This window comes from Serinus canaria, chromosome 1 (assembly GCF_022539315.1).
Source record: "Serinus canaria isolate serCan28SL12 chromosome 1, serCan2020, whole genome shotgun sequence".
Lineage (NCBI taxonomy): Eukaryota > Metazoa > Chordata > Aves > Passeriformes > Fringillidae > Serinus > Serinus canaria.
The window spans coordinates 5,557,405-5,569,297 of record NC_066313.1 but is presented as its reverse complement, the minus strand read 5'-3'; the positions used below and the strand labels follow the sequence as shown (position 1 = coordinate 5,569,297).

The following is an 11,893-nucleotide window of genomic DNA, read 5'->3' as shown; positions in this document are numbered from 1 at the left end:
ATTGATGATGCTTCCTCCCTTAATATTCTTCCAATCTCTGTTTCAAAAATAAAATACATGCAGAGCCCTGTGCAAGTTCTATACACACCAGCTTTGAGTGACTCTTATCTGAGAACTCCTCCATACAAAGGAACTTCTGGCACCCACATGTTTTTTTCCCAAGCATGTTAAAAAAACACCACTTTGTTTTGTTTTAAGCTTCTTTCCATCTTCCTCTATTTACTCCTAGTTCTTACATTAGGCAGCAAGGTGAACAGCCTGCCTCCATCAGCTTTTTAGTACAGTTCATAATTGAGCAGACTCTATTGCTAAGATGCAACTGATCACTTCAATAAACTAAATCTAAATATTAGTTTTGAGAACAGTTTTGGATCATAAATTACAACTACTTGTATAAACACTACAATAAAAGTGTTCTACATTCACTGTAATAAAAACATTCAATGCACACACATTGAGTAGCAGAGAGACACTTCAAGTTATTCACCTTACCTTTGCTCAGCAGCTTGGCCTGTGCTTGGTCAGTTGTGTCCCTCACATCAGGGCTCAGCACATCACAGTTCTGCAGAGACAGCTGAACCTCAGATTTAAACCTTGTGATACCACCTTGTTTTGCCCTCTAGTGTGGTTTTAACACCCTTGCCTAAAGTTACCACGGGAAAAGAAGGGCGAGAAAAAACCCCACAAATATCTCAAGAACAGCACAGCCCAGCTTGGCTGAATGGCCAACTAAACTGCTGCAGGTTTATAGAGCTGCTCCTTGGAAATCCTGCCTTAATATGCAGGTTGGGTCCTCCCCGACCCCAATCAAGAGTAATTGGTGGTAATTACGTTGTTCCTAGAGGAAAAAAATGAATTACCACCTTCTGTAAGTAAAGCTCCAGCTGCAGCCATTGAAATTGATTTCATCCAGCTTTTCTTCTTTAAATAATTCTGATTTGTTTGTATTTCTGTGGCAGCAGGTAGGTGTGTTTAAATAGTGGCTGATTCCGCCAGTTAGCCTTTTGTCATTCCTTTGCAAGGTAAGTTTGTTATGTGCCACCTTTCATTTTATTTTACTCAGTTGCTGCAATTAGCTTTCACTTGTGAGACTTTGAGTGGCAAGAGACCACCACCTTACACCAAGGCTGCCCTGGAACTATCTGTTAGAGCATTCTAAAATACACTGCAGCATGACACACAGCTAAAAAAAAAAGTGTTACCAAAACAGAGATACAAACCATTGCCTGGAGTGCCAAAAGTATAGGAATAGTTTATTGGATGAGGAGGTTGGGATGTACAGGCTGATAGCATTTCTAGGAAGCCTTTTATAATTAAGAAAATAATTTAGAATTTAAATAAAGTTTTTATATACCAGATAGTGATTTCAGCATACAGAACATTTGACCACATCACATGAAAGGTACACCAATGCATGCCACCACCTTTTCTGAGTGCTGATCCTCTCAGCTGAACTTTTTTTGTAAAGTTCATGACCTTTGACCTGTTGGTAACCTGTGGTGGATAGAAGTATGCACCTTGGTCTCTGCTATAGAGGATGAGCTATGCTAACGATGAAAGCAGCCTGAAGGGAGTACATAGCCAGTTTGTCCCCTTTGAGTTATTAAATTGAAGTTTTCTTCTCAGTTAAGGGCTTAGAGTGGTGCATTCATCCATAAAAATGTGGTTTTTTTAGAAATCCAGGAGCCTGATTTCCATTGTTGAACATGCTTACAGTCACTGTAATAAGTATCAGAGATAATTTAATGTACACTGGAGAGTGAGCACTTAACTTGTACATGCTGCTTCTAAGTGGTCTTGAACATTAAACTCCTCTGGCTTTCTCTGGGCCTATTATATAGACATTTTCTAAATCATCAGGTTTGTTTTATGGAAAAATAAAATGCATCTGGCCAGTACTACTTGCGTGTACTCACTTAATTTCAGTCCTGGGAAAACAGTCAAAATACTTATATGGTAATGGACTAATTCCCATAACAATGAGCAAGGCTGATGAGATGGCTGGATAATCTATCCCTGGTGAGTACTACAGTCATTAATTTAATTTTCTCAGTGCCTGCCTGATAGGTGGAGCTCTGGCACTGGTATTTTTTCCCCTCAATTATTTCTAGGCTAGAGGATGACAAAGAAGGGATTATTTTCAATTAGTGGGGTGTAATAGAGGGGGAATGTGCAGTGCAATAAATTCTTCTTTTGTATACTTTTTAGCCTAACACACCATCTCTGGTGTAAGTATGTCCACACATGGTTTTAATCAGAAGAAAGTACAATGCAGAGAAAGAGCAATGTAATAAAACCCCCAATAACTCTTTTTCTTCCCCTCAGGCCACAAACTCCTAAGGTCAGATAAATTGTATTCCTGTTTTGATAGCTAAGCCTACCCAAACCAAACTTTGAGGCACATAACAAATTAGCAAGAATTACCTTTGATAACAAGCATTATCCAAGCCACTTCTACTTGACACCGGGTCAAGGCAGTCAAATATCAGGCTGAGACAGAGCAGGCAGTAGGAGCAGTGTGACACCTCTGTCCTGGTGAGCTCACAGTGCCTTAATTAATGACAGCAAAATCCTTCCCATGCTACAGCTGCTGGTAACATGTAGGAGCAATGAGTGGTGTACTGATTTTTCTCTTTTTTAACAACACAGTATTTACAACATTTACAAAAAGCAAAAGAGAAATCCACATGTATACATGGAAAAGCTTCACCGGCATTCATGGTGCTCCTTGATAATAGAACTGAAGGCATTCTGGTGTAAACTGGTCTTCACTCTTTTTTCCCTTTGTCTTCTGTTGCAAAACCAAACTCTCACGACTTCCTTCTCAAGATTGAGCCCCTCAGCCATCCTCATAATTTCCTGAGAAGACGGCTTACTTTGTTCTCCAAAGTGCCTCTCTAGGGCTTCTTTGGCAGCGATGCTGGATACAGGGGTAAAATTTCACCTTTAAAAACTTTTCTGCACATTCAGGTTTTCACCACTAGTTCAAGAGAAAGATCAAGTAACAACACCGAAGGCAATGACTTGGTTTGTTTCATCTTTCTCTATGTAAAGGGAACCCAAAGCACTAAAAATACTTTGTAGTTCTCTGCTGACACGAGCAGCGTGACATCGTACAGAATTTTGGCACGGGGTGATTAAAAGGCAAAATTAGCATCAAGCTCAGTGCAATTTTAGTGTTAATTATAAAATATTTGTGCTTCTTGATATTATCTAGGAGATAGAGCTACTAACTAGTTACGAGTAGGGTCAAGGGAATTGGAACAAGCCTGACCACTCTTCTGCCCCAGCAAATGCACATCAGTGTTGTTACCTGGTTGAATCAAATAATTTGGGTTTACAGAGAGGAAGAGCTTTATCACTTAGATTTGGGAAACACTGTGTGTTTTGCATTTCACTAATTATAGAGAGAGCACTAGAGTATTCCTGGAAAACACAGAGATTATGGCCAGCTCTTTTAGCCACCATCACATTCTCCAAATGTCTGTCCTCATCTGTTCCTCAGTCAGCAGTGATCAAAACTGAGTGGTTCACTAAACAGAATAATTTAATACTGTTATTTTTTTTCTTATTTCCAGATAGAATTTGCTTCCAATTTCTGTTACATACTCTGAAAAACCACATATGTGACATGCTTGTGTGCCACTGGGAGGCATCCAGAAGTTTCAGCAGTAGCTGTAACTTCTTTGGACACAAGAGGGCACTTCATGCATTATTCTGGAAGTAAGGTGCAGGTATTTGCTACAGAAATACAGTTTCTGCTCGAGCTCTAGTTATTTCATCTCTTGGTCTTTCACTTATGGGTCAGTTTTTCAATATTTACTAATGTTTAACAAAACTGGCTTATTAATAGCATGGTGTTCTGCATATAACAGAAGTATAGAAACATCATTACTTTTGACTAACCACCTCTTAGGTTTTGAGCAAAGTGTGAAATATAATACTTTGGAATTAATTGGGGGTCTGGAGGGTTATGCTGGGCTTTTTTTCGCTAGAATATTTCCAAATATTGGAACTTTGAGAAGCCCAAGATGTAGATATTCATTAATAGAAAAGAGCACTTCAATTTTGACAGAGGAAAAAGAAGCATCTTAGCCAAAATTGTTTCTAACCTGTAATAACCTAAATATTTATTACCTTATGGTGGTTCTGCGCTTCCTCTTCCGTTCATTCACTCCAACTTTTTCATTGTACAAAGCTGTATTTAAAAAAAAGAAGAAGCAGCCAAACAATAAAAGCTGGCAGTTACATTCCACAGGCACTGGAAAACAAACAATAGTCACTTTCTTTGAAGGAAGAAGAAAGCACAAGAGAAAGTGCTGCTGAATAAGAAGAGTATCACACACAGGATCTTTCCATTGTTAGGATGGTTGGTCATTGTTTTACCTCCAGTTATAAATGGTTATAGGCAGAAATGGCTAGAAGCAAAAGGCCTTTGCTAGTGAAAAATCCCTGTACACTGCTAAATGGGCTGTCCTGCAGATCCTACTCTGGCTCTCTACAGGACTGGAACTGGTTTGCTGGGATGGGACTTGAAGAAATTTCTTCCAGCAGCCCAAGAGATATTTCTGCTATTCTGTACACTCTGTGCATTTCAGTTCTCCTTTCCATGCTTATCCAAAAAAAAGACAACTATACTTTAAGCACACCTCAGCATTTAAAGCTGGTAAAACAAAATCTTTAGTCTGCAGAAGACATATAATAGCCCTAAAATATTTACATGGGATTCTTCTTGAAGTGCAAATCAATATTTAGAGGATTTCAGTTCCCTACCTCCCACTTGTTCTGCTTCCTCCAGCCACTTGGACAGGATGGATTTCAGTTTGCACGCGTTCTTGAAGCTCAGCTGCAAGTTCTCAAAGCGGCAAATCGTCGTCTGGCTGAACTCGGAGCCGTGCACAGCAGCCAGCGCTTCTCCAACGTTTGTTTGTGTATAACCTGCCAGAAACAGAGGAAAAAGCAACTTTGAAGCTTTCTAGGAGGGTTACCTTCCTTGAGATGCTCAGCCCTTCACTGCTGGCTCTTGTGGTCAGTGTGTGCTTCAGTGCCTTTGGGCTGAGCTTCCTGCCGAGGTCTCTTTGGCCCGCTGAGCTCACCACAGAGCAGTGCTCAGTCTCCTGGTGGTTTCTGCGGAGTGTGACACTGATTTAGTGGAGTTTCAACTCCAGGATTAGGGATTTGAGAAGGATCCAGACACACCATGTATTTCTATAGATGGTGCAAGCAATAATCCATAGAGGCACTGCTGGTCTCCTGTTATTTGTTGGAACATCCAAGCTGAAGTCATCAGAGAACTGCTGCAGTTTCCATGCAGACTCTGACTTGTCTTCAACATCTCCCTGCTTATTTCTCTGAATGCGGATCTGCCATGGCTGGGGGACTGGATCATCATCCTCCTTTTCTGCTTTGGTACCAGGACAAGGCAGGATGTCTTTAGGCATTTAATGTCCCATGAGGCACCTTTTAACCTTCTTTTTGACTGCACTAGCCCTGTGTCTCTCAGCCCCACAACCTGTTTTGTCTTGTAAAGCTCAAACTCAGATTATTTTTCCTGTACATATTGCATTTCTAGAGGCTCCATGTGATTTTCTTACACCAAAAAAATTCCAGATGAAGATGCAGGGATTAACTATGTGTGGCCTGGCAAGTGCTTTCATCGCTGTGGCTGACATCAAATAAAGGATATACAGGAAAATTGGCCAGTTTGCAATAATTTTTTAAACCCTAATTTCTTTTATTTCAACTTTGACTGCAAATGGAAGATACTGGCTTTCTAGCTGTTAAGATAGTACACACATACCCCATATAACCTTATAATTTTATATAATTATTATTTTACATAACTTTTTAATTTTTACATTTATAAAATAAAAGGATTCCCTATAATTCTGATGCAGTGTTATACGTGGTAATGTCAAGGATGACAGGGCTAAGCCCACCTCTGCCCTCAGCAGTTATTTCACAGCAACAAAGATATCAATTCCTTCCCAACTGTGTCATGGCACAAAAAAATAAACCAGGAAGAGCAGCTTCCTACTGGTGTGAAGGATTTCCCATGCATGTCATCAGTGTATACTGAAATGACAGCAGACCATCAGATCAAACAGTCCATGGGGAAAAGAATGGGTATGGGAGGTTAGGTGGTTATGAGGGCTGTCTGCCCTAAATTGCAGATAATTTGGGGCTGTACAAAATATTGCACCTGGCACTGAATGTAATTTATTGAACAGAAAAAATTATTTCTGTTAAATGCAGAGAAAATTTAAGGGCAGGAAAGTTGGAAATCCCTTTCTGCAAACTAAAAGGTGACGTTCATTAATTCCATGCAAGTCCTCTAGGAATGGAGGAGGTTTTTCAGGACAAGGCAGGATTAGAGTTATGATGAGACAACAGCAGAGGCCAGACCATAAAACACTCAGAAATAATTGGGCTTTCACTGGACTCTCCCAGCCTTTAGTTCGTGGACATGAAGCACATACCCAGCTTGATTCTCCGCAGCTTGAACTCGTTGGCGAATTTCTCCAGCTCCCTGATTTCAGGGGAGTCCATGTCCATGGGCTCCTCCGCGGGCTTGCTCTTCCTGCGGAACTCCTGCTTGAAGTCCGCGGCCGCGGGCTCGTCCGTGAGCAGGGGCTGGGGCAGGGCAGTGAAGCCGTGGCCCAGGGCACAGGAGCTGGCACCCAGCGCGTGCTCCGGGAACTTGTACAGGCAGGGGGTCAGGCCACCTGGGCAATGCCAGAGAGAGAGCTCACTGCACTGCTTCTCTGCTGCTGCACAGAAAAAACCTCCCCCAGTACCTCATCATCCCTGCCTGCAATTTTAATCCTATAATACATGTGAGAGAATCCAGGAGTTAAGAGTTTCCCAGGATGTGTTTTCTCTTTTTTATCCCAGCGCATGGAAACCTATCAACAGCCCCTTTCACCGGCCACAGCTATCCTGTCACTTAGCAAACTGTGAAGCACTTAAATAAGAGGGAAATAGCCTAAACTTGCACAAATAAAAGCCCATTCTCTAAACTGGACTTAAGTGGCACAACAAGATCGATGGATCTGTGTCATTTTGAGTCACTTAAAATTTGCCAGTCTCTATTTCCTGGTAGAAAGAATACTTCCATGTAGATGCCATTTAATGCTCAGACAAGATACTATCTTGGCTTAGCTGCAGCACAGAATTTCTTTGAGGAAAGTACACAGGTAAGAGCTCAAAAAAAAAAAAAAAAACAAACTAAACCAAAACACCAAAAACCAGAACTCATTCAGAATGATCCTTCAAAAAAGAAATTGCTTAAGGATAAAACAGAACTATTTTTCATTACCTTTTGTTCCCAAATGACAAACTTAACAAGGAGATGCAGTTAAGAGTGAGCGCCGATTTTTCCCTAGATATTCTACATAGAGCTAAAAAGTCTCTAACCTGAGGGAGGCATGGGGGGAATTACTGGAGAAATATTAACACTCCTCAGTGTATCTGGAGCAGCCAGTAAATTCCAGGTTCTCAGGTCATCCTTCCCAATTTTCTAAACTACACAAAACCGTGTAGAAGAACTCAGAACTTCATTAACCTCCCACTGCTGCCTCCATTTGTTAGAGCTAGGTTTTTCTTCACTGCCCCAATTATTCCCATCAGAGTTGGAGGTTCTAACTCCATAGAACTATTTAATACACTCCACACAAGATAACCACCAAAAAAACCTCTCAAAAAATAATGAAGAATGCTTTAAAAGAGGGGGACTTGCTTTGCAAGGTGCTGACACCATTTACCACGTTGGGGTGGGGCATGCTGCATGTCTGTAGGATGCGAGTCTGGGAGAGACTTGCTGAGAGCATCTCTGGAGTTGCAGGCTTGATGCCTAAGAAAATAAAGTAAGGAAAGGAGAAGAAAATGAGAAAAGAATAAAAATGTATTTATTTTGGAATTAAATAAAACTAATTTCTGAGAAATATAATTTATTAGTAATTATTAGCTTTCCCCAGGGACTGGGGCAATGCCAGAAATGTTTTCAAAAGACACAGAAATGCGTGATGAAATACAAGAATTTGGAAATTTGCATACCAAGAAGGAAGCCTACACTCTGTCTCACATATTAGTTAGTCTATGCCGATTTACTCTAGGATTTCCTTAATTCTTAAATGAAATAAAATTCTGAGTTTGATTTTGGATTATTTCCAAGTCCCAGTTATTTCCTGGGAGTTATGTTAACTTGGTTCATGTCATTATCTCATTGACTGCTACAGAACAAAAGTGCCTCACTCTCCTCACTCTTACTGAGCCTGGGACAGGGAAGAACGAGCAGGATGCTAGCATGCATTCATGAGTGTAAAAATCTATGATCACATGGCTGATCTGCCTGCTGAATCCACCTATCCCTTCATTATGCCATCATTTTATTTTATAGCTTAGCCAGGGCTTCATCAGCCCAGGTACTGGTCATACACAGGGGTGTTGGGTATGTCACTTCTGGTCCCTCAAAAAGTGATAATCACCAGGAGAAGTGGCCATGGGTGTGCAAAAAGAACAGGACTTTCCCAGCCTTGTAGGAAGACATAAGATACAGAGGGATTCCACGACAGATGCAGAGGTTTGGGGAACTCTGGGCACTCATTTCCAAACCCTTTTTCTAGCGCCTCAATCCAAATCCCATCTTCTTTAAACGACTGTCTTGGATTGGTCCCTCTAAAGGGCAGCTGGCTAACACCCACACTCTGACAGCTCCCCCGGCTGAGGGCTGGCCCCTTACCTGCCATCACCCCGTAGGTGGAAGGCTGATTCCCATAGTGACAGGAGGGCACGGAGTAGTGCAGGCCTGGCCAAGGGCACCCCGACGTCGTCGCGGCAAAGCCAATGCACGAACACGCACGAGTTGGGAGCAAAGAGAAAACAGGTGGGACTCATAAGAACTCAAGATTCAAGACACAGCCTTTAAGTGTGAGGCAAGCAGTGCCTTCTGTGCAGTTGTATCTTCTTCAGTGAGCGTTTAACACAGGGTCACAGCCATCAGGTTAACAGGGAGAGCTGCCACAAGAAATAGTGGGACATCCTCTGAGGCAGGATTAGGAATTGTTGTGCTGTCCCTTGATGAGCTGTTTTTGGTACAATCTATGTCATAAACCCAGTTTGCACAAAGTGCTGAGCAGGAAAAGCACTGCAGTCTTAAGGGGAGACCTGTTCCTCTCCTCACTCAACTTCCACACACTGATTCATTCAATCTCACACAAAAACTAATTCTAAGGTCCCAGGAAATTGCCTTCACTGTTGAGCAAACCCCACAGCAAATGAAGGCCTGGGTTTCAAAAGGCAGCAGTTTGGGACATTTGCTTTGACGTGTCCAAAAATCACAATTTCTTGAGTGCCAAGCAACAAAAAGCATTTCAGAGTGCTTTGGTGAGGTAGTAGAGAAACAAGATAGTAAATTCTGGGTTCTTCTGAAGTCAGGCCTAAATAAACATTTTCTATCACCAGCACCAACAAACACACTGTTTATTTATCCCTAGTGTTTTCACAGGGGTATTTCAGGTCTGTGCTCAGTAATAGCCAGTGCCTGAAGAATGAGACCATTTTTTGCTGAATGCAATATAGAGATATGGCTGTTTCTCATGTATAAGTTAGGAATAAAAATGCATGTACTGCCCCCTCTAACAACTGCAATAAAACAGAATATTAAAAATTAATGTTCATGAACATTCAGATATGTAAGACCACATTTTAAAGAACACATTCCTGTTGTTCAAAACAGTCTATTTAATTAGGGATTAGAATATTTGGGTTTCACAACAGTAATCATAACAGTAAAGTGTCCCGTTTAAATATACTTGCACAGATATAAAATCTACTAAGACAAACATGCTTATACTAATGTAGATGCAGTGAAAATAAAGATTGTTTTAATAACTGTAATGCATGTACAGCAATTCAAATTTTCTGTCAAGATCTAAGCCTTTATAGGTTGCATTTTTCCACTATTTCACAATCCACATACCATAACTTTAATGCATGAAAATACAATTTTTGATTTGCTAATAATAATTTAAAATTAAATAGTGAGGATGATGCTACTTAAATGAAATAATAGCACTTAAAGTGTTGAAGATACTGCAGAACATCAGCTGAATGACACAGAATAGTATTTGAACAAAAGTATTTTTACCTTTCTTGTGATCAAGAATTGTTACATCCATTTCTAAAACTTCTGGCATTTAAAATAAGTTGTTATTCAAAATTTTTTCACCATTATATTGCACACAAATTCTCCTCATGTGCACTCAAAGTGGCACTTTTTATGACAATTCCTTAATCTATGTCTGAAATTTGTAAATCTTGAGTCATTATAGTTACCACCCTCTGTTTCTGCTTTCCCAGGGTCGTTTTTTCACAGGATCATCTTCTGGATGTGATCCTGTAATCAAAATTTTCACTGACTGCAGTGGCATCTGTCCTTGGGTGGCAGATACAAACTACCAAATCCTGAACCTGTGGCAGGTGAGCAGATGCTTTGGGCCAGCCCTCATCTTGTCCTTTCCATTACAAGTCAGATGAAGCTAGATAATACTGCTGTGATACAGACACGTAAATTTGATCTCATACAAAATTTAAATTCTCCTATTCCCTGCCACTATTGCTAACCCACAGTTGTATTGGGATATTTTGAGCCTCTTGCTTAATGTATAAGATGATCCTGTTTTCTGTTACCAATAATCCATTTTCACTACATACATGCTTTTTCTTTTCATTAAAATGCTTTATTACCAATGCTTTTCAGGAAAAATCTGCTTTCTTGTTAAAACTCCAAATCAAATTCTAATGCTAATGCAATTTCAAATAAATCAACTATTTCTTCTTCTTTCCATGAAGGCTTTCTATCAACAATCTCTGTATTCCAGAATCCCACCTCAGCAGTATAAACACTGCAAGAAAATGCTCTTTGGCTCAGATATTTAGTGATTAAATAGTCCTAATATTTAAATGCATCTAATTGGATTATATATACACAAATATACAAGATTCAAAAATAATGGCAAGGTTTCTCCTATCCATTTTGAACATCACACTTAAACCTTAGTGTTGATTCAGTTTGCAATATGCCTTGCAAAACAATGTTTTTCCTAGTTTAAAACTCCCTCAAGCTCTATTTACACTTGAGGTCTTTTAAATATATTTCCTATTTAAGGTAGTTTATAATATTTTAAATTATGGTTACATAATAAACAACCTTTCAAGTAATTTACATGACAGTTGTCATTGAAGACTGTAGCAATACCAAAGAAGGTGTTTGAACCTAAGTTGGCAGCATATTTGAGTCTAATCTTGTCACAAACTTTCGTATTTATCTAAAACACAAACATTTGTGTTTTTCCAGATTCACTCATATGCAGAGTTTTGTGAAATTGCTGCTAACTTTGGCATAGTCCCAATCATACATAAAACTGACACTGAACACTTTAAACACTGAGAACTCAATGAACTCATCGATCACCCAAAAATTACAACTGAGAGCAAGAGTATTTTCAAAAAAGTACCTGTAGACACAACATTGGTGGTATGGTTGGAGACCTGCAGGCACTCTGCAGCGCTGTGATGCATTATCAGAGGCAGAGAGGGAGAAGAGTCAGAATTCAGGGGCACAAAGGTGTCTGAGGAAGCAAATGCTTGGCAGCTCATACCCTCCTAGAGGCAAGAGAGCTGCCTGTCCCGTGTTCTACCAGAGCAGATCCTGCAGGATTGATGGCACCTCAAACTCTATTCCAGGATTTTACCTGGATATACACACAGAGGAGGGCTCCGGAGCACAGGGAGGTCGTGTGCAGGTATTTATACCACTAGGAAATCCCTTTATCCATTTTAATGTTCTTTTCCCAGCAACATTGCTACCCTGGTACAGAGCCTCCTTCCTTCC

At 40.3% G+C, this 11,893-nt stretch overlaps 1 protein-coding gene across 4 annotated transcripts; it reads right to left on the bottom strand.

The window, feature by feature from the left end:
- Positions 1-370: 370 nt before the first annotated feature.
- POU1F1 (POU class 1 homeobox 1) lies at positions 371-11,658 on the bottom strand. 4 transcript variants are annotated; one of them, XM_050973780.1, is made up of 7 exons: positions 11,517-11,658; positions 9,166-9,171; positions 8,741-8,806; positions 6,480-6,725; positions 4,774-4,938; positions 4,138-4,198; positions 371-2,920 (listed from the first exon to the last, which is right to left on the bottom strand). In XM_050973780.1, exons 1-7 carry the CDS (start codon positions 11,656-11,658, stop codon positions 2,707-2,709), a joined length of 900 nt encoding a protein of 299 aa, XP_050829737.1. In that variant the 3' UTR covers positions 371-2,706. The 4 variants fall into 4 exon arrangements, with proteins under 4 accessions (XP_050829737.1, XP_050829730.1, XP_030090449.1 ...); XM_050973773.1 differs by lacking the exon at positions 9,166-9,171 and adding an exon at positions 7,739-7,852 and having other exon boundaries at positions 8,741-8,890; XM_030234589.2 differs by lacking the exon at positions 9,166-9,171 and adding an exon at positions 7,739-7,852.
- Positions 11,659-11,893: the final 235 nt, after the last annotated feature.